This window comes from Venturia canescens, chromosome 8 (assembly GCF_019457755.1).
Source record: "Venturia canescens isolate UGA chromosome 8, ASM1945775v1, whole genome shotgun sequence".
Lineage (NCBI taxonomy): Eukaryota > Metazoa > Arthropoda > Insecta > Hymenoptera > Ichneumonidae > Venturia > Venturia canescens.
The window spans coordinates 21,196,805-21,218,268 of NC_057428.1; the positions used below are offsets into that span (position 1 = coordinate 21,196,805).

A 21,464-nucleotide genomic window follows, 5' to 3' on the forward strand; every position below is an offset into this window, starting at 1 on the left:
TGATAGGATTTTGAGAGAAAAAGTGTCCAAAGTTATTCCCACTGCGTGATTTTTTTTTTTTTTTGACCTTTCGTTATTTAATGAGCTGCTCGATTTGATGTTTCAACAGCTTCGATGATAGCTAAAATCAGAATAACGACGGAAGAAGAGGCCAAGGCTGCTCTCGCCGAGCGTAGAAAATTGGCTCGCGAGCAAGCCGAACGCGAGGCTGAGCTCGAACGTCAACGATTGGTAATTGAATCCTCTCGAATCCCCATTGAAAACGACAAACTTTGTCTCATCGAATTATTCGTGTGATTGATGGATCGTTAAAATATTGAAATTTCAGGAAGAAGAAGAGCGCCTCGAAGAAGAACGACTACGGGCTGAGGAGGAAGAACAACGTCGTCTTGAGGCGGAAACGTTACGGCTGGCAAAAGAGGCGCAAGAGTGTGAAGAGCAAAGACTTCAACAAGCCATCGAGGAAGCAAAACGCCGAGAGGAGGAGGACAGAAAAAGACGCGAGGAAGAGGCTCGTTTGAAAATTGAGAAAGAAGAAGCCGAGCGCAAAGCAAGAGAAGAAGCTGAAAAGTACAAAGCTGAACGATTTTTTATAATAAATTATTAAAATACTCGATAATAACGAAGCAATGAATTAATCATTCGTTAAAAAACCTTTCAGGCAACGTCTCGAAATGGTTGAACGTCTGAAAAAGGAAGAGGAAGAGAGATTGCAACGACGCAAACGAGTGGAAGCTATAATGCTTCGAACTCGTGGAAAAAATCAGTCTAATACTCCCACAAAGGTGAACCTCAAGACAAAAGTTCCGAATTTCTAGCGCATTTTGTTTTTTAATTGATGTTGAATGAACAACGAGTGCATTGGTTACAGGGCGAGGGTGGCGAATCGGACAAGATGAAAGAAGACAGTCCGAGTGACGAGAACAAGCCAGCCCCCGGTAGCAACAGGGGTGAGGATGTAATGACAGCGAGTCTGATATCCGAAGCGACCCAGCAGTTTATAACAGTCGAGCAACAAGTTAATCACGATGGTAACAACACACAAACGGATATTGTGCGTAACGGTACTAACCATCGAAACGGTATAAACGAGAGTAAAACCTTGCTGGAGAGTAACGCCCACCAGGATAACGTCGAGGGTGTTGGTGGCGGTGAGCTGAACGGTCATCACACGAATCACGGGAATGGCATCGACAGCCAATCAATTACGTTGGACAATGCCACTGTGTAAGTATGCCCAAGTACAAAAAAATAGCCAAACGATTGAATTTTATCACTGGGAATGAAATAACTTTGAGATAATAAATAAAGTTAAATGACATAAACAACAACGGCAAATGAAACAGAGGAATGAAAACAATTACTAGCTCAATGCAAAACAAAACGTGATTAGCGCAACTATTCTGGCCGCCGCATCGCCGACAAACGATTACAGTCCGTCAGACGAATAAAAACAAACGCTTGCGAGTGTCCCGCCCTCCGTCGTGCGTTATTTAATCCATTTTTTTCTGTAAATCTACAATTATTCGAAAGCAACAAAAACACCTGTACTTGTCGCATTCAAATTTTTGCTATCTCTTCATCGATCAGTCTCCTGCCGATAACACGCAATTTTGTCTGGCTGCGTTTTTCTCTCACTGTGCGAGATGCGAGCGAATATGCAACTACGAATGCCTAAACTTTGTGTATATTGCACACGAATACGCGCTTTTTCATTTAAACGAATGAAGGTTATTACGAATTTGAGCTGCGTGATGGTAATTTAAAAAAAAAAATCTAGACGAAAGCATCTATGAAAAAAACACCTTGCCATTTCGTTGGACACTCGTCGAAGCTTTCAATCGAGTACCAATGTACGATTTTCAAACTCCTTAGCAGCAACGCATGAAAAATGGTACTCGATATTCAACAATATTCTGTATTATCATCCACATAGACGGTCTATTGAGAAAGAACCAAAACAAATGGATGATTGTTGTAGAAATATTTGGTGCTTCAAATCAAAATTATGTCAAAACGATTTATCGAGATACAAATTAATTTACATACAAATGTGTACGCATGAGAATTAAGAGCAAATAAAAAAAAAAGAGAGAGAGAGAGAGAGAAAATGCAAAGTGGAATGAGAAATAATGAATCGATAGTGGCACACCCGACGATTTTCGACGAGTTAACTCAAAAAGCGAACCAGATCATCGAAGCGTGAAAAAAATAACACACTATAGTACTAACAAATTCGATTCACTATAGACTCGGTCTTTCCACCCACAGAAAAAAAAAGCCTCGCTTTGAATGATGACACGAATATAAAAAAAAAAAAATTCTGTAAAAATCAGCCAAGAGACGCGATAAATCTGCGCTTGAACGTCCGGCAGATGTGATATATACGTATAGTTAATTAATAGATATTCATCATGCTTCTCTGCGACTCAAGTCTTGAAAAAGACTGCCTATTCTCAGAATCCATTTCTATAATACATCGTCAGCAACTTTAGCAAAAAAAATATGAATAAAAAACGAAGATAATCGATTGACTATTTGATTTTATTCGATGATACTTTGCATCACGCACCTCTCTAACCACGATATAACCGTATTAAAACGCTATAATGAAAAAAAGATGAATAAATCTACGCAATTGTATTATATATTCACAATGACAGTTCAACATAAATATATATATACATATATATATATATTTTATAATTAAATAGTTAACTTCGGATTAGAAAACTGTATAACACGATGAATTAACTAGGTAGGGAAAAAACGATAATAATAATATTTAAAAAGTTTGTTTGATTGTGCGCATCAGCCTCTGTCCTCGTTATCGTCAGATTGATGTTTCATATACAACAACAAAATGAAAAATGATCGAGTGGGAGAGAGATTTACCGAGAAAGGCGAGAAAAAAACGCACTTATGAAATATCGACATGTTGTTCAGCGGTAATCGTCATGGATAAGATTTTTAGTGTAAATAATGTAAAGAGAGTGAGAATGCAAGAGCAAGAGAAAAGTTAATAGCATAAACGAACTTAATCATCCGAATAATTGTATACAAAATTTCATGCCAAGGGCTCAGTAAAGAGGGACAAATGAGTTTAATCGTTTATTTTTATTGTCCAATCTTTACTGGGCTCCAACCAACTTATATTTTTTCCATTTATCCTCGCAACACGTTCGCTCTTATTTCGTTCTCCAATTCACACACCTCGAAATTTCCTTCATTCAGTTCTGCACGATCGTTGTTTAATTTCGCGCATCTCGACAGCAATCCCCTCTGAACACGCCGCACGTTTGCCGCACGCATCCAGGGACGAAAACATTTAGACCAATGAAATAATTTTTTTAGTAGTAATTGTTCTCTTTTCGTGAAACTTTGTGATTTCCGTGGCCGTATCGAACACACGAAAGATCAAAAATGATCCCTCCTGAATTTTGTGTAAACTCTTTTCTTCCTTCTGTCCTAATAATGCACACGTTCTTGGCTATTCCTTTGTGTAGTTCGTTTGTTTTCACACTACGACTCATCCGTCAGCTAAATGTTTCGTTTGTTAAGTATTTAGATCATAAGTCTTGAAAGCATATCCGATCAACGCCAACGTTACTCCAGTTGTTCACACTAATTTCTAGTCGTAAGACAAGTACAGATCGTTGATGATTGTTGAGAATAACTGGGACAGTGCTTTTTATTAGGAACGTAGTCCCCGAGGTATCTCTGTAGTCTGTGTAATGAATGACATTGATGGCATCGACGACGCTTTTCAATGCAAAAAACAAACGAAACCCCCGCGATATTTAATCGTTGAATAATTTTGTGTACCTGTTGCTTTCGTTGAGTTCAGCTACAATATTATCACACTTCGAACGAGTCTTCTCGGTCTTGTGCATACGTAATTTTTTCGTTATCCGAACTTTTTCGTCGTGTCAAATAATATACGTGAGCCTATCAATAAAAATGAATGTAGATTTTGGGAGCGTATTTTTTTCTTGGTCTTTGTGGAAAAAATTCCTCGCGAAACAGTACATTTTTTGTTGTTGTATCGATTGAATCGTAATTGTGCAAATTTTAATTTTTCTTCAACGAAAATCATTGGCGTGAGCAATGAGACGTAAATTTATTCCACGAAGCCATGAAAATCGATGCAAGCCTGAACTAGTATCGCTTTGACACTTGTGAAATCTGTTCTTTGGTTTTTAAAGATTTTATACACACGTGACACACGAACACACATGCAAACACATTCATGCTCAAGCAAATTAGTAATTAGTGTATTGGCCGTGTACTTAGTGTGTTTTTTATGTTTTCCTTTGGCTGATTTTCTTATAGCAAACAAAACAACGTGACCAACAACCTGTTAGACCTGACGGATTTTGATACACTGAGTAATAGCAGTAGAGGCCCGATACTCGAGCTGTCGTCAAATCTGTCTAACGAGGATTCCCTCAACTCTAACCTAAACCCAGCGGCAATGCCCTTTACTCCCATGGTCAACCCTTTTGTGCCTGTCGCCGCGAACGCCAACACTAATCCGTTCCAAGATGCTTTTATCAACAACCGAACCCAAGACAACAATCAAGTACCAGGTATGTGCATGAATCGTACGAGTTTATTTGAAGAAAAAAAAAAATACATATATATGAAAAATATATAAACAATTGAAAGCAAGAAAAAAAGCTATTGATAGTAAAAGGAAGAAAACCCTATAATCCTGAAAAATCATCATTCAATTCTTATTATTTTCAATTTATTTATTTATTTAACGTCATTTTAATTCGTCTCGTTCAAGCCCATTTGTCTCTCTGTTACAGATCTTCTATCATAAAGTGTAAGTGTTAGATACTCTGGTTAAGGAAGAATTAAGGAATGACAGAGAGAAAAAGAAAAGAATAAGTAAAGAAACTAAGAATCGCGAATAACCGGTGTTTGCCACGGCGCAAACTTTCGGTAAATATTATAAATGCCGTTCGATGGAACAGACAGATACGAAGCAGGAACAGAAAGAGAAAGAGAACGAGAGAGGGAAAGAGTGAGAGAAAAAATGTAAATAAGCTCTAAAATAGATGATTAGGACGAAAAGAAGCGAAGGTCCAAATATAAATGGAAGCGATACGGAGGGTGAACTCCTGTGGAAAGAGCTACTCTTCACAAAAAACGAATAACTCTCGTACACGATGATGCGCATGATAGTGATTGAGAGCGAGAGAGCGAGAAAGAGAGAGAGAGAGAGAGAGAGAGAAAAGAAAAGCAAAAATGAAAACAAATAAGAAAGAAAAGATGAGGCAAGAAAAAACTAAGGCGAGGAAGTTGTAAAATAATATATAATGTTAATTAATAATAGCATACAATGAATGAAACAAGAAAAAAGAAGAAGCATATATATATACATAAACCCCCGTCATAGTATACCTACTCGTGTAGAGAGACTAACTTTTTAGACGAACCTTTGCTCGGAATATTTCGTATTTATAAAACAATTACGTATTTCGATGAAACGATGACACGCATACACTATACACACACACACACACACACACACACACACACACACATACACTCACACATATAAATATATATTTTTTTCGTTTTTATTGTAATCGAAAAACCTCATTAAATTATGGTTCAACACCGTGTACTATGAGAACGTTTTTTTCGACATGTGCGCTCGATTTAATTGCATTCGAGTGAAAGTTCACAAAACAAAATATAATTGCACAATTTGATGAAACTGAAATGATGAGAAATGGAGAAAAAAAGCGAAATTAAAGAAAGAAAACTAATAAAAATAACAGCACTGTATAGCTAAACTATATGCTTTTGAGAGATTGATCCGAACGCGAGAGATACGCAGAAATCCGAATTATTCGATTGTCGTAATTGTGCTCCTTTTTTTGTTTTCTTAATTTTCTTATTCTAATATTATATACAGACAAAAATGATTTCTTCCGTACTGAGTTTCAGGGCGTGCGCTCACTAGTCAAGCGATTTCTATTGTTTTTACCAGCCTCTCTCTCCGTTTAGAAACACATCTTTTTGTTCTTCGAATCCGCTACTAAACAAGGTGGCGGATATTATTATTAATATTATGATAATTTTTATTTTATTATTATTGTATTGATTTACTTGTTGGAATTCACGTGAATGGTGATCGATCAAGTTTATTGCGAATATACCATGGATTCTTTGAACTGTGATGATGTTGATGATGCTGATGATAACGATGATGCGAAATACTTCGTGAAAATAGCCTGCTGTAAAGTGTTTAGTATTTAATAACGCAGAGAAAGAATAATACGGAATCCGAAGAATAATAATGTTGTACGGAAAAAAAAAAGAAAAGAAGAAGAATAATAATAATAATAATGATGATGATCTTAATGATAATAATAATGGAAGAGATTGACGATACAAAAACGGTATTGGGTGAACTGACATGGTGGCAGATTCGTCACAAAATTGCGCTGCCGTTTTCTTCTGCATTATATCTCTTTCTTTTTTATTTGTTTTTAATTGTTCTTTCATCTTCGTGAAGCGTTCGTTTCTTTCGTAAGGCCTAGCGCTTCGGCCTCGTGCGTCCTTAAGCCTGACAAGGATATAAAAGTGAATTGGGGTCACAGGAGAGGTGGATTAATGAGAAATTAATACAATACGTCTATCCCGTAGTATATTTAACGCGAACAAGATGAGATGAGCAACAAAATGCGTGCAGTGACTGTTTAATACTATAATGTTAATTATTGTGTAATACGGGGATATTTCCGTCTCGCAATGTGTTAAGTAAAAGAAAAAAAAACGAAAAATTATACAAAAAGTGTTATTCAATTGAATTTCTCATGAATACTGCTGCGAGCGTCTCAACTGAAATTGTTACGTTTCTTATTTAATCGACACAGTTTTTTAGCTTCGAATATGGACCACAACGCGAATTTGCTGATCCCCCTGATTCGGTGTTCCGGAAAAAACGTCGAAATTGCTTGTTGGTGAATTCTTTGGTGAAAAATCTCGCTCCATCGGTCGTTTTTTGCTTCGTAAAGCGAATAAAAAAGGAGGAAGAAAGCAAAGAGGGAAGAGAAAGAGGACCGAAGATACTGGTGATCGTGCTGGATAATAATTTTGTTACTCAATTTTCTTTCACTACGCACCCACATGTCAAAGGCGCTCGTCATTTTTGTCTTAACACGTTTATTACGTAGGAATAAAAATTAAGCTGATTATTGTTGTCTCTAAATTGTCAAGGAATGTTCGTCAGAAATGTTTTTATGGTGTTTCGTAAACGCTGTATCCATATTGTTATTATAATTAAACTAAATTATGTATTTGAAGAGAAAAGAAGAGAGGATAAAATAAGCTTCGGAGTTTTGTTGGTGCAAGCAAAAAGTCGATTCCCTAATCGTGCTTAATTCTTCACGAAGAGCAACGAGATTTATAAAGTAAACATAAACAGTTTTTACGAATGATTTGAATCTTGGAAATTGGAAGGGTGACCGTTTGTATTCGCACGAACCTCGATTCCTTATTCCTTTTGACCTCTCACTTTTCTCATTTGAATTATCTTCCCTCGTCCGACGTTCTCCGCCACTACGAAGTGTTACGGTTATTTTTGTCTTCAACTTTTCATTTTTGGCGACGAAGTCATCGTGTCTCAACTACTTCACATTGTGAAATAAAAAGTATTGAAAAACGACATGTTTGTACGTGAGAAGCATAAATCATTGCGACGAGACCCGGTTCGTCGATAAACCTATGCAGCACTTGGTCGTGCAAAGAATCGTCGTTGAACTGTTTCTGGTCCACCTTTATAATTCGTAACCGGTGGAGAGCATCGTTGGAATTTTGGTGTACGAGATATTCGTTTCAATACAAGAGTCCATACGCATGAAAAGTTGGAATTCTTCAAAGGTACGAATTTTTATAGATTTTCTACCTATTTTAACCTATAAATTTTCAAATTTTTTGCTGAAAAGTTTGAGAAAACTGACGGCATAGAGGCACACTTATGTTATCGACGGTGGTAATTTAGTGCAGCAAAGTCTATATCTTTTGTAGGGACTTTAGCGTGTTTTCCACTCTACGTTCGATATGACAGCGATGCACATTACCTGCATCGATCGGATGATGCAATTTTGCGTGCAGCTACATGATCGATAAAAAATTAAAAGCAAAACAAGTTTATATATAAAAAAGCGTGATGACTGAAAATTTGCGAGACATTGGCGCCTGGTTGCGGCAATATTAATAACTGATTACTGATTGGAGCGCACGCGCTGAATTTTAACTGTCAAGTCCATTCAGAGATCTCAGTGTCAGTGGTGATCCAATCGTCTTCTCACTTTCACGCATACGTCTCCAGTTTTTATTTTTTGGCGTTTCAATGTATCGAAATTTTCTAGTAAGTACGTGGAGTCATGATAAAAAAATTCTTTAGTTCGTTGAATAAGTTTAATCCTTCCGAATGTTGTTCTTTGGTGAAAAATTTTAACGATGCTATTGTGACGACGTTGAATTCTACTGTCTATATACGCTGTTGTTTCTACGTATATCTCTGTGCTGCGATCTCCTCCACTCCTCTTTCCCAAACACCCCTTCTCTCCGGCCAACTTTCTCGGATCGGAGGGTTATTTATTTTTGTGTTGCCGTATAACTACAATTCTACTCAACTTTCGGCCTCGTCATTCGTGATCGTACATATGTTTCACTTCGGCTAGTTATCTACTATTTCTTGTAAAAAATTTCTGCTTTTTTTATTATTCAATGAGCCTAAAATAATCATAAAATCCGCGAATATTATATTTCCCATTTTTTTTTTCGTCGCACGCAAGTTTAGACTCGAGCGAAAACAATTTTTCGTTTTCTTTCATCATATTTTTTGATGCAAACACTTAATCTTTTATCGTTTATTATTATCGATAACACACTTCCGCGTATATTCAAACAAAACGTTTCATCCAAACAAAAAAGATAAAGAATGAGGAGGCGACACAATTCCCGCGCACCAGCACTAGTGTCGTTTTATTATTCTTTTTTTTTTTTCAAAACTCCCATGTTTACGGTTGCATGGCCTGACGAAAACGAATAATATATATTTTTACAGATGTGCGGCGAGACTCTAAATTGAAAAGTGTACTTCAATTAAACAAAAAATAAATAAACACAACATAAACTCACGACGAAAGTAAGAAGAAAACAGCGACAATAGAATTTGTATTAAAACAACGAACAGCGAAGCGATATTCGACTTGAGGGAAAAACTCAATTAACAGGCAGTAATGCGCTCACCTCTCTCCACAATTTACAGAAGGAAATTTGGATTCAAATTTTGGAGGATTGTCTTTGTTCATGTGTTCCACAACCAGGGATGAACGTGCATAATTTTTAAGACAAAAAAATATAAAACAAACAAACTTTATGCAGGGTTGAAACAAGTGATTGACAATTGATCAGAGAAAAAGTTAAATATGTCAGGGAAAATTGTGCTAACGCCCTTGGGCAATCAAACTATCAACAAGGATCTTTCACCTACTGCTGCCGATTATTCCATTATCAGGGGAAAGGTATTTTAGTTTCTAATTCCCTCCGGTATCGAAATTCACAACTATCGATCGCTAAACAAATTTTTGCTGTATTGCTTCAGGATGTCCTCGTTGCTCCTTCGGACGATCAGTATGAATTACTTATGAGAAGACTGAAAGAAAGAATCAGCGACGGAGGGAGTGAAACTATATTTGATATCGGAATCGGCGAAGGTATATTTTCTCCAACATTTTTCCAAACTATTGTAAAGCACCTGAACTTGCCACAAAAAGATTAATAAAAAGTCATGCAATTAATCTCCATTCTCCTTCAAATTTTTTGTCGAGATACTTTCTACAAACATTTCTAATAAAAATGAATGAATATTTCTAAAATTATATATTAAATTACTTTTAGATGCTCACAATATTAAATCACATAACATTCTTTGATATTTCAATCTCAAGTGAATAAAAAAGCGCTATTTGACATTGTACAGATTTTTTGTTGAATGATACCATTAATCAATACAAAACTTGAACAGATGGTTCCGAGGATGGTTTGAAGCAAGACGAGTACGAAGCCTCGGTAATAACACTGCAGTCACTTGCAGCAACGCTAGAGGCGGACTGTGTCCTTCTGCGACAGACTAAGGTCGATCAAGGATTAACAGGACAATATTTGGTTCGCAAAAGGCTGGATCAACAAGATTTTCTCGAAATAAGGGTCGCGGTTGTTGGAAACGTCGATGCTGGAAAATCAACGTTACTGGGTGTTCTAACACATGGCGAATTGGACAATGGTCGAGGACTTGCCAGACAAAAACTGTTTCGTCATAAGCACGAGGCTGAAACGGGACGAACGAGTTCTGTGGGAAATGATATTCTTGGATTCGATAGCGTCGGTAGGAAAATTAACGAATCCAATGAAAAAAAGCAAACTAGCGCTACTTGGCGTAATTTATCATTGAACTTAACTTCCATGATTTACTATAGAAAAATTCGTTTGTTTTCTTCAGGAAATGTCGTTAACAAACCCGAACACGGATCTCTTGATTGGGTGAAAATATGCGAGAAATCGTCGAAAGTAATAACGTTCATAGATCTGGCTGGCCACGAGCGTTATCTAAAAACAACAGTGTTCGGTATGACCGGTCATGCTCCAGATTTCGGTGAGTTCTCTACATATCTCGCTATTACCGCCGTCACCCGAAAGTGAAAGGAGAAAGTCGTTGATGCGGAATTTATTCAACGGAGAACGGTGAAACAAGACTATGCCTTCGAGCATCGAATCATTTTACACACAGTGAAAACTTACCTTCTTTCTCCTTTTCTATTTCTCTATCGGCTCTTAGGTATGCTAATGGTCGGAGCTAATGCCGGTATAGTGGGAATGACTAAAGAGCACTTGGGTTTGGCACTTGCACTTTCGGTTCCTGTTTTCGTTGTCGTTACCAAAATCGACATGTGCCCACCAAAAATATTGCAGGAGAATCTTAGACTCCTCATTAGAATTCTCAAATCACCCGGATGCAGAAAAGTACCCGTCACCGTAAAAACTCCCGATGACGTTGTCGTCAGCGCCACCAATTTCGTTTCGGAAAGGTAAAGGATCGGATCTGAAGAGTTGCCTCAAATCTGATCACGATGCAAAGTTCATTTTTATTAATTAAAACAATTGATGAAAAAGAAAGCCATTTCAATTCCCGTTCAAATTTTTTCTCTAGACTATGCCCAATATTCCAAGTATCGAACGTGAACGGTGAAAATCTGCATCTTTTGAAAATGTTCCTCAACTTGCTTACCGCAAGAATAACGAGTCATGACGACGAGCCAGCAGAGTTCCAGATCGATGACACATACTCTGTACCCGTGAGTAATTTGTTAATATTCGGCTTATGAAATCGGCATCGGAAGATTGCATCAAAACAGTCAACAATTTGCAATTCCTGAATCATCGATTTACCACACGTTTCCAGGGTGTTGGTACCGTCGTTTCTGGCACGACGCTGAAAGGCGTCATACGTCTAAACGACGTTTTGCTATTAGGTCCAGATCCTCTCGGGCATTTCACTCAGATTGCTGTCAGAAGTATTCATAGAAAGAGAATGCCCGTTACGGAAGTAAGAGGCGGACAAACGGCAAGTTTTGCCCTTAAGAAGATCAAAAGATCGCAAATACGGAAGGGGATGGTGATGGTTGCACCTGCCCTAAATCCACAGGCCTGCTGGGAATTTGAGGGTGAAATATTGGTTCTCCACCATCCGACTACGATCAGTTCTCGATATCAAGCAATGGGTAAATTTCTACGATTCGAACGGAGAATACAAAATAAAGCATCCTTGAAAATATTTCAAGCGCTTATTTCCATTTTGTTATTCCAGTTCATTGTGGAAGTATACGACAAACAGCTTCAATATTATCAATGTCACAAGATTGCTTGAGAACGGGTGACAAAGCTCTCGTACACTTCCGTTTCATAAAGCACCCGGAGTACATAAAACCCGGTCAACGAATGGTATTTCGTGAAGGACGTACCAAGGCTGTTGGTAACGTCTTGCGACTGATACCATATTCGAGTTCGTCGAATTCGCAAAATTCACGATCCGGAAAACCAAACAAAACGGGACAACAGCAAGGACGTGGACAGAATTCTACGAATTACGTGGGTCATTGAATTTTTCGGCATGCGTTTATGAACCAAAAATTTCGGATTTGTGTAATTCGTCGTCAAAAAATGTTCGAAATTTTTTTAACTGTTTCATTCAGATAACGGAGACCTCTGAGGCTAATGGAAGCTTCGAGTCGCAAGCAGCGAAACGTGAAAACACACCGCAAAAAACGAGCTCAGGACCTAGCATAAAAATGGGACGAGGTCGACGAGGTGGTGGAAAATCGCACAATTCAGCGATCAACAACGTACAACCACTCTCCGAGCAAAATCCACCGGTCAAAATTTAAATGAATGAAATACTTTTTCACTTTTTTCCTCCCTATCTTTGTGTACAAAGTATGCATAAGTGATGCTTGAAGAAATATTTCGTGGAACTCTGTCACGGTCGTTGATCTTCGATCAACTCTGATGGTAAATTTCAACAAAACTGAGCCTGCGATTGCCTTTTTTCCCTTCCCTTATTTTCACTTTACTTCCTACTTGAATCTAAATTAACAAGTTTTGCGTTAACTGCTTTCGCGGCAACGATCGTGAACGAGAAAATGCCAAATTTATGGCGAATAGAGAAACCATCCACTTATATGTTCATTACACCCCGTTAATACTGAAACCTGAGAAAAACAAAATATATTTCATGTATTATTGAAAAGAAAAAAGCAGAAAAATGAAACGCGACTAGCAGTATTTTTCTGTCATTGTTCACCAAGGAAACGTCCATTGAAATTTTGGAATAAATACTTCGATGAACGAAAAATTAAATGGGATAAGGTTTGATGTTGCAGGAAGAAAGTATATTATTACGAATCGAAATAGAAGGGATGACTTGACTTATTTGTATGGAATTTTTCGAGATAAGAAGCACAAAGGAACGAATACTATTTTGTTGCATATATAACATTTTCCCTCTTTTCATTTTTCTTTTGTGAAATCGAAATTTCAGCTTTTTCTATTCACAACGTATAACTAGTGTACGGGTATATCCGGTTGTATTTTATAACACGAGTAGTTTTTAATATGATAAATACATTGTTTATTCAACAAAAGTTCATATCAACTGTTCCAAGCTCGTGAGACAAGTAATCAGAGGAAAATAAAAATCTTGAATAACATCCCATCGTACCTTTTTTAATTCTTCTTAACCTTATCCTTTGCGTCTTGAATCTCTTCCTTAAGATTAGACGCGAATCGTCGAGCTAAATTCTTCAATAATACAGCAAATTCTTTAGGATCTGATGGCAAACTGTGCGCTCCAGTCATTGAACTTGTTCTCGTTAGAATATAAACTACAAACTGTGCCGCTCGTCTCATAGGCTTTGATTGTGCCAATTTATTTACAAGATTCTCGTTATTTGCAAGATAACGCATCAAAAACCTCAACACCATCGCGACAAAGATTTAATTCCCTCACGACTTATTAATTTTCATAAATTTATCACACAAATGGAAAAATGTTAAGAATTGAATTTTATCGTAATAATAATTCAGACTAAACTTTTGGTATTTCAAAAGTACATGTGTTACGATATTTGAGCAATAGCTCGCGTTTTAATCTCAACTGCTTCCTCAGAGTTTCTAATTTTTGGAGCTGATCTTCCTTGCTGAATTCGATTCCTGGCAATCGTTTAATCTAAAATTCATACGAAAAATCACGTTTTTACATTTATCTATTGGATGTACCCTAAATACTGTACTCTGTTAGAATTTTATGTGCTAACAACTCTGACTCAACTGTGAAATTCATGACAGAGCTAATTCTTTGATAGGGTTCCTTCTTTTTCATCTTTACGTACTATCTAAGAAAATAAAAATGAAATAAAAAATCCATTATTTAAAAAATAGATATGGCTTTTATCAGTGAATTGTAGTTACCTGTGACCTCACTGAGTCCAGTTTTTTCTGCAATTCTAAAATTTTATGACTGGTGTCCTGAGACTCTTTAGCCTTCTGTGATGTGTCGTGAGGGTCTTTTTCCACACTAGTAACAAAATAAACACAACATTGTTCACCACACTATTCACTTTGGTATCATTAAGAATAAATATATCAATTAATCATGACTATTTCCAAACCATCATTTGAAACCCTATTGAATATAAGAAATTTGAGAAATCTTATCGGGATCGTTAAAAGGTGATAATTCAACGTGCGCACATTGACTAATAATAGAAGTTGGGAAATGTTACGAAAGCATATTACTTTATTCCTGAGCTCTAAACGCGAACAAAGTCGTGTCACTATCGAGCGTTCGATTGAGGTTATGTTCTTTACTCAAATGATGTTGAATGAAAAAATTCAGAATCGTGAAATCCCTTTTCGTTTTATAAACTGTAAGGATTTATTAACATACTTTGAATATTATAATTGTAAAAACCTCACAAATGTTTATCTTACATTATCAGAGCATTGAAATAACCTATTTGAATGCTTTTGAAGTCTCAATCTCACCAAATCTTTCAAATTTCAAAAACATACTGCAGATAGGTGATGAACAAAAATTCACAGGACCCCAGAACAAAAGTTGAAAATGTAAAAATTAATAGCTTTAAAAAACTAACCTTCTTATAATCTCGTAAATCAACGGGAGTATTTCGACGTCAAGATCATCAACCGTGAACTGGTTGTTTCGTGGGGGAGTGACAGTTTCTTCTGGCAATTCGACAACTTCCATGATACGAACTCACTTGACAAAAAATATTCATGACATGTCTTTCACAAAGATATAATAATTCCAATGTACAAAACTTGTAACTGTAATATTTTCTATTGTAGATAAAAATCAGTTAGTACATTTCACAAATTCTAAGATGGCGGGCGGAAAATAACAACATGAAAAGCGGAAGTAGGTACCGCTAGACAACATGGTGACCAAAATGTGAAGCTTATTTATTGTTATATCGACGATCGATACATCGACATTGACCAGCATCGCTTCGATACTCCGTTCGAAGCTATCTTCAAGCTTATTCAGTCCGTGACTATCTTCCTTTTCCATCGTAACGCTCGTGAGACATCGGTACGTTTGAGCAAAAATTTTAATCCATTCTATTAACAATAATCTCGCTATAAAAATCGTTCACAATTGTTCTACTGTTATTGATACCTTTCGCTGTTTAAGTGGTTCACAATATTTTTTTTGAATTGGTGAATATTTTTGTTTTTTTAGGCATCAAGATGGGCCGACGTCCAGCTAGGTGGTAAGTCGACATCACGCTTTTTTACCAACCTTTAACCTTAAGTTTTTCTCGTTCCATAAATTACATGAATTTGTGCAATCGAACGATTATTTACACTAAAATTTTTTTCTTCGTTTTTCAAAATATCGAATTTCTTCATAATAGATCGTAAAATACTGATCAAATCTATGCATTTGTTTTCTTAGGGTTTTAAAAGATTTTCACTTTACCATAATAACGATCCATTCTCTTACTACATAAAATATCGAAGTTCCAAGCCATTAGAAAAGTATAAGTGAATTCCAACATTGAGAATCGAGTTTTTAACTAGCATCAACTAGCTAAAACTAAACATATTTGATTGATTTGTTTTCAGTTACCGTTACTGCAAAAACAAGCCGTACCCAAAGTCACGATTTTGTCGTGGTGTTCCTGATCCGAAAATTCGTATTTTCGATCTTGGCAAAAAGAAGGCTTGCGTAGAGGATTTTCCTCTGTGTGTCCATCTTGTATCAGACGAGTATGAACAACTGAGCTCCGAAGCCCTAGAGGCTGGACGTATTTGTTGCAACAAATACATGGTGAAGAACGCTGGAAAAGATCAATTCCACATTCGCATGAGGCTTCATCCTTTCCACATTATAAGAATCAACAAAATGTTGTCGTGCGCTGGAGCTGATAGGTAACAACGTCATTTCCAATATTTTCCAAGCAGTTTTGAAAAATTCTAAAAAAAATCAAACTCGTAACTTTTTCCATAGAAATTGTACTATGGTCTAAACTTTTTAACTGTTGGTCATAGCGAAACCCCTAAAGTATTTACAACATCCAAAAATAAAATTAACTTTAAATGTAGATACTTTACTTTGCCCCCATTAGAACCAAAAGATTAACTCGGATATTATCATTTTTTATGAGAATAATGAGATATTTGTATAACTCAATTGCAGGCTCCAGACTGGAATGAGAGGAGCGTTCGGAAAGCCCCAGGGAACGGTAGCTAGAGTTCGTATCGGCCAGCCGATCATGAGCGTTCGTTCTTCGGACCGTCACAAGGCTGCGGTAATCGAGGCTCTCCGTCGTGCCAAATTCAAGTTCCCAGGACGTCAAAAAATTTACGTTTCGAAGAAATGGGGATTCACGAAATACGAACGCGCCGAATATCAAGATCTCAAAAATTCGGGTCGTCTGGAACCTGACGGTTGCAACGTCAAGTATCTGCCGGAGCATGGACCTCTTGCCAAATGGAAGAAGTTCAAGGAGTATTTGGCATCTGTCTAAACTGAATACTATCGGTCTACAATAGAAAATCTTTTGTAAATCTTGGTATTCAATAAAAAAAAAGACAAAAACCCCGCATCCATGTTTGAGTAATTACTATTTTATACGTCATATTTCTTTTTTTCCATATACAATTTATAAGTGGTACAGTTTTGAATATAAAACGATATACATATCGACGTACGTATAGAGCCTTACGAGAGTCGTGAATTTTTTTTTTTTGTCAAGAATTGCAACCATTGTTCCGCCAATGCAACAGCACAAACCTCCAATTACTTGGAAAATCTTTGAATTATAAAAGACGAACAATGTTTGTCGTTAATTTTATTAGAAATATTTTAACAGCTTAATAACCACATCCTGTTTATGTACATTTCATGAGCGCTAATTATTATTATTAGGTAATGTTCTAATATTATTCATAAAACATATTCGTAAAGCTACAATACAAATAACGGCTTAAGAGTCTCGAAATATTTACTCTCAGCATTGAAAAATTCACGGAGATAGACTAAAATATTGGAATATAGAAATACTAATTGGCAAATTCCGTGATTTAATTTGAAGATTTTCCCTTTGTCATGGATTCACGCGTAAATCACATTTGTTTGTCAGTGAAGTATGCACATATATTACAATTCTCAATATTCAATAACTTCTTTTTTCATTCAATGAGTTTTCCCCCAGCGATATCCTCTTTTTTTTCCATGGTATCTAATCAGGTTGATTATCCATGACGTTTGTGACAAATCGTGATTCGGACATAAGATTTGTGTACACATTTACGCGCCGTCGTCAGTGAGAATGACAGATTATTTCCGCTGCGCTCATGCTATCGATATTCGGCAAATCGTCGTCGTTATCAACGTCGCAATTGTTACGATGAGAATCTAACGCCTCGGTATTCGTCGCGGCATCCAACAATGGGGACAGTTTCTCAGCCTCGCTGTCATCGTCTCGTCCGTTTCCCTGGAAAAAAGTGAAAGTTAACTTCTTAAACTTTTTTTCGACTTTGAAAAAAATTCGTGTCAATTCCACAAGCTCTACATATTTCTTTACATATTTTAGAACAATCATTTCGTTTTATTATAAAGATGATGTTTTCTTTAGTAGGGATAAATGCATATTGTGTAATCACAGCGTTGCCCTTAAATTGAAAGAAATATCCCACTATATTATAATTCTTTACCCAGATATTTCAATTAAATTCACTGCACAGAAGCTATAATTAGTGAAAATGTACCATAATCCACATGTTGTTTAGCCATGATTTTATTGGATCGCGCATTATGCACATGTTTTTCGTTGAAGAATTCAAAATTTGGTATTTCAGAAGAAACTTATGTATAGCATTACTTTTTATTATTATATTCAGTACCAAAATTGTTGGATATTATAACAAGAAACTTCCTCAATAAGAATTTACTCTACCTCGTAGAGAGAAGCTGGTTGTTTTTCATTAACTAGTCGCAAAGTATCGCGTGTACGAAGATTACTCTTATCACGTTGATGACCGGAGGTTTTGGCTCTCATACCGGGTGAGCGACCATGGAGATCTTTCTGGGAAGCCCCATTCTCATCACGAGCCAATAAAACTGACATACGAAATTCGGGTGTTGGACAAGGAGTGCTACTCGAACGAGCAGTTATGTCGCTGTCCTTGATCGATGAATGTTTTGAAACTGGAGTCCTCTCAGCCGATCTAAGAAAAATATTACACATTGGGAAATAGAAGAATTTTGTAACAAAAAGTGACAAAGGGTTTATGGAAGCAAGATTGCTTTTCTGATGTAATAAGAAAAATATAAAAACGTTATTCTTTCTTTACGTATAATACGAATCATAATGCTCACCTGTTCAATGCTTCTACGGCTTGAATAGCACTGGCTGTGTCTGTATCCGGAGTATCTGGTGATTCTGGGGGAAGAACAGCAGCTCGCGGAGTGCAAGGTCCGTTCAAAGCTTCTATCAGCGATACAGCCTCGTAGCCTGCTGGTATATTTTCTGAACTTCCCTGAAAGTGTGAAAATTTAATTATTTTATCGGATTTCGATTAAAGATAGAATTGCGTACTTCTCAGTGAATGTTTCGCTTTCAAGAATTTATCTCCTTCCTGTTGATTCTTTGAGTAAGTTCAGACTTAAAATCTATGTTTAATCACCGACTGATGCCGGTTTTGAAATTTTTTATACAATTATTGGATTTTATATGCTTTCACCTCTGGTAATGGTGGATTCGTGATGACAGCGCCAGTCGCTTTTTGTAGTGCCTTTATCTGCAAAAGAGCTCTGAACGGGGCACGGCAAATTGGACAATTATTTGCTTGATATCTCAAAGAATCGGCACATCCGTTGCACAGGCATAAATGCCTGCATGGAAGAATCAGTGTGTCTCGAACGTCGCACATGCAAATCACGCATTCGGAGCCATTGTCTTCGGTGTCCTCGTCAGTACCCTGCTGCTTACGATAAAAAAATGATGCAGCATTTCTCAAAAATGAAGAAAAATTCAAAGATTTTTTTCTAGCCATGTTTGAGCAAAGCTACCTATAAGGTTCGAACATTTTCGTTCTAAATACTGTCGTTTTCAATTTTGATGTACCTTAGCATTTTCCGTGTTCTTGTTCTCAATGCCGTATATTTCTTGCAGCAAATAGCAAAGTCCATCAACGTAAAGTTTTTGTTTAAGAGCTTTCAAAAGAAACGAACCGTCGGTTTGTTTTTCAACGACTGCTATTGTTGTGTGAGATTGCTTAGGCTCCTCAGAGCCTTCTTCCGCAACACAATGGATTGCAATTGGTATTATCTGCAAAATAAATTTTGATCAATTGTCTTTAGAGAATCAGTGGAAAAAAAAATTCAAGTGAAAAGTAATAAACACTATTTCAACGTACTGAATTGAAAAAAGATTAGAAAAGAATAAATTTTCTTTTAAATCATTTAAAATGGTCAATAAAACACCAACTTCTCTGTCTGGATTGTACACCAAATCTTCCTCGTTGAAAAGGGTTGGATCAAATATATGAGAAGACTGGCAGAACTGTTGGTTAGCTCCTTTCTTATAATGGAATGTCTCTGAATTCATGGAAGGATCACGTGGAAGATATCTGTAAACAAATTAACTAAAATTAGTGTTGACCGGACATTTATGAGGAAACAAAATGAATAATGAGTTAATACATGTTGTTTCAATTTTCATGAACGTTTTTTTGATATATCTTAAAACTTAAATGTCAAAGAACGATTTTTTCAGATTTTGAATTCCAAGTATTCATTCTATCTCTAAATTATAATTGACAAATAGAGAAAGTAAAAAAAAAACTCACGTGACTCCTTTGGTGGTGACTTCCTCGGTACAAAAATAATAAATGGTAATGGCACATCTGACATCGCAGTCAAATGTGAATTCTATATTAAATCTTGTTGGTTTTTTATCTGTGTCTCCATCCACATAAGAAGTAATATCATTGTGAGGTTGAGATGATGTGGACGTTTGATCAACGCTCCTACACAGTCTCAATGATTCTTTACGTATGTTGACCAAACTTTTTAGTGTTTTTGTTGGATCATTTGCTTGAGGCGGTGGATAAGGAAACTAAAAAATAAAGATTTATCCTCTTTTCAATTCGAACGCAACTTCACAGAAACGAAAGAGTTTTTACCATTAAAATTTGTTTTTTTTTTAAGCACTTACAGGCGTCGGACGACTACCCAAAAAATTGAGATCTGTATTTTCACCAAAGAGATATGCTTCAGGCTGTGGTGTATCGAACCTCTCGCCTCCCATTATAAAATGACTGCCAAAGTAGCTCCCTGCATAAACCCAAAATCATATCAATTTATCGTCTTGCTTTTAAATTCATGACGATTAAATTTGAGTTTGACATGTCCTCCAAAATTGAGGTTAGATAAAAAAACAGGTTTAATCGATGCGTATTGTTCAAAATTTATACAAACCACATCGTGGTGGATATTTGTAAGCATGGTTCGAAACGATGTCAACTTCCTCGACACCAGCGTTTTGTCTACTGGTTAGTGCGCCCATTGTCACAATTTCAGCAAAATGTCACAACTTTTATATTTCTCTTTTATTATATATCACTTCACTGGGATAACTGAAATCGACCGAGAATCAATTTGACGACGACGATGATTGAATTTAACAATAATTCGATTTTCACTCCAAAAAAGTATAAAAACAGATGTTATGATTAACGTCCTGATGACGGACTGGAGTATTTTTTTTAGTTTATCAACAGAGCTAGATAGGAAACGTTTGGATGTACAGCCGAAGGCCATAAAGAACTCAAGTGGGGGAACCAGCCTTCTATCTCGATTCCATGGCCGCCAGAGAGATTTCCGCGTCAGAGTTGAAAATGTCACTCTTATTTCTCCAAAGTTTTGCACCGGAACAATTCGATCCCTTGAGATGCTTGAGATTCTCGATTTGACAGCTGGGAAATCTAATAAAATATTTAACGAGAAAAATTACGACAATGAAAATTTCAAGTGTACGACAGATGGAATTAAAAAATGAAATAAGAAAATATCGATTGAGAGTCCAACTCGAAAAAATCACGTGAATGCGCCGGTTCCAGTGAACCGGAGGTTTAATATTTTTCAACAGGACAAACGAGCTTCTCAATACGTTCCGTAACACAATTCAAACTCACGTAGAAATTACGGAAGCTCGTGATTATAGTCGTGTGGAACCTCCGTGGAACCTTCCTACTTCTGTTCTCCTTTTTCTATATACCACGTTCTCCTCTATACACAAGCGAAAACTGACAATTTGAGTATGTGCACATATATGAGAATGCGGCAG

At 36.6% G+C, this 21,464-nt stretch overlaps 5 protein-coding genes across 31 annotated transcripts in view; 3 read left to right on the forward strand and 2 right to left on the reverse strand.

The window, feature by feature from the left end:
• LOC122415191 (MAP7 domain-containing protein 2-like) overlaps positions 1-7,687 on the forward strand; it is a 107,043-nt gene extending 99,356 nt beyond the window's left edge. For all 25 annotated transcript variants that reach the window (XM_043427168.1, XM_043427173.1, XM_043427176.1 and 22 more), the window contains 6 exons: positions 110-231; positions 329-570; positions 662-785; positions 872-1,227; positions 4,333-4,589; positions 4,815-7,687. In XM_043427168.1, the coding sequence (XP_043283103.1) occupies positions 110-231; positions 329-570; positions 662-785; positions 872-1,227; positions 4,333-4,589; positions 4,815-4,828 (1,115 nt within the window). In that variant the 3' untranslated portion in view covers positions 4,829-7,687. The remainder of the gene's footprint in view (positions 1-109; positions 232-328; positions 571-661; positions 786-871; positions 1,228-4,332; positions 4,590-4,814) is intronic.
• Positions 7,688-8,235: 548 nt separating this feature from the next.
• On the forward strand, positions 8,236-13,295 carry GTPBP1 (GTP-binding protein 1). Of its 3 annotated transcripts, none has more exons than XM_043427178.1 (10): positions 8,236-8,392; positions 9,095-9,554; positions 9,635-9,746; positions 10,058-10,417; positions 10,532-10,684; positions 10,868-11,117; positions 11,240-11,384; positions 11,492-11,810; positions 11,897-12,177; positions 12,282-13,295. In XM_043427178.1, the coding sequence occupies exons 2-10, from the start codon at positions 9,459-9,461 to the stop codon at positions 12,471-12,473; spliced, it is 1,908 nt and encodes a 635-aa protein (XP_043283113.1). In that variant the 5' UTR covers positions 8,236-8,392; positions 9,095-9,458; the 3' UTR covers positions 12,474-13,295. The 3 variants fall into 3 exon arrangements, with proteins under 3 accessions (XP_043283113.1, XP_043283114.1, XP_043283115.1); XM_043427179.1 differs by having other exon boundaries at positions 8,240-8,396; XM_043427180.1 differs by lacking the exon at positions 8,236-8,392 and adding an exon at positions 8,601-8,724.
• Positions 13,296-13,485: 190 nt separating this feature from the next.
• MED9 (mediator complex subunit 9) lies at positions 13,486-15,007 on the reverse strand. Its single transcript, XM_043427200.1, has 3 exons — positions 14,742-15,007; positions 14,056-14,161; positions 13,486-13,813 (listed from the first exon to the last, which is right to left on the reverse strand). Exons 1-3 carry the CDS (start codon positions 14,852-14,854, stop codon positions 13,673-13,675), a joined length of 360 nt encoding a protein of 119 aa, XP_043283135.1. The 5' UTR covers positions 14,855-15,007; the 3' UTR covers positions 13,486-13,672.
• A 75-nt stretch (positions 15,008-15,082) lies between these two features.
• Positions 15,083-16,718, forward strand: RpL10 (ribosomal protein L10). The gene is made up of 4 exons (XM_043427199.1): positions 15,083-15,199; positions 15,350-15,380; positions 15,736-16,041; positions 16,310-16,718. Exons 2-4 carry the CDS (start codon positions 15,358-15,360, stop codon positions 16,638-16,640), a joined length of 660 nt encoding a protein of 219 aa, XP_043283134.1. The 5' UTR covers positions 15,083-15,199; positions 15,350-15,357; the 3' UTR covers positions 16,641-16,718.
• A 6-nt stretch (positions 16,719-16,724) lies between these two features.
• Positions 16,725-21,410, reverse strand: Mrgn1 (Mahogunin ring finger 1). The gene is made up of 10 exons (XM_043427181.1): positions 21,313-21,410; positions 20,597-21,102; positions 20,334-20,452; positions 19,966-20,234; positions 19,605-19,746; positions 19,242-19,445; positions 18,859-19,098; positions 18,494-18,654; positions 18,072-18,342; positions 16,725-17,609 (listed from the first exon to the last, which is right to left on the reverse strand). Exons 2-10 carry the CDS (start codon positions 20,682-20,684, stop codon positions 17,436-17,438), a joined length of 1,668 nt encoding a protein of 555 aa, XP_043283116.1. The 5' UTR covers positions 20,685-21,102; positions 21,313-21,410; the 3' UTR covers positions 16,725-17,435.
• Positions 21,411-21,464: the final 54 nt, after the last annotated feature.

Bases quoted from the DNA above. Each gene is read 5' to 3' on its own strand.
- GTPBP1 (XM_043427178.1), top strand. From the start codon at position 9,459: ATGTCAGGGAAAATTGTGCTAACGCCCTTGGGCAATCAAACTATCAAC. The intron at 10,418-10,531 runs GTAGGAAAATTA...TGTTTTCTTCAG, and splicing joins TCTTGGATTCGATAGCGTCG to GAAATGTCGTTAACAAACCC. The intron at 12,178-12,281 runs GTGGGTCATTGA...TGTTTCATTCAG, and splicing joins GACAGAATTCTACGAATTAC to ATAACGGAGACCTCTGAGGC.
- Mrgn1 (XM_043427181.1), bottom strand. From the start codon at position 20,684: ATGGGCGCACTAACCAGTAGACAAAACGCTGGTGTCGAGGAAGTTGAC. The intron at 19,446-19,604 runs GTTGGTGTTTTA...TTTATTTTGCAG, and splicing joins TGTACAATCCAGACAGAGAA to ATAATACCAATTGCAATCCA. The intron at 18,343-18,493 runs GTGAGCATTATG...TATTTTTCTTAG, and splicing joins GCCGTAGAAGCATTGAACAG to ATCGGCTGAGAGGACTCCAG.
- MED9 (XM_043427200.1), bottom strand. From the start codon at position 14,854: ATGGAAGTTGTCGAATTGCCAGAAGAAACTGTCACTCCCCCACGAAAC. The intron at 14,162-14,741 runs GTTAGTTTTTTA...TTTTGTTACTAG, and splicing joins ATTTACGAGATTATAAGAAG to TGTGGAAAAAGACCCTCACG. The intron at 13,814-14,055 runs GTAACTACAATT...TATGAATTTTAG, and splicing joins TGGACTCAGTGAGGTCACAG to ATTAAACGATTGCCAGGAAT.
- RpL10 (XM_043427199.1), top strand. From the start codon at position 15,358: ATGGGCCGACGTCCAGCTAGGTG. The intron at 15,381-15,735 runs GTAAGTCGACAT...ATTTGTTTTCAG, and splicing joins GGCCGACGTCCAGCTAGGTG to TTACCGTTACTGCAAAAACA. The intron at 16,042-16,309 runs GTAACAACGTCA...ACTCAATTGCAG, and splicing joins TCGTGCGCTGGAGCTGATAG to GCTCCAGACTGGAATGAGAG.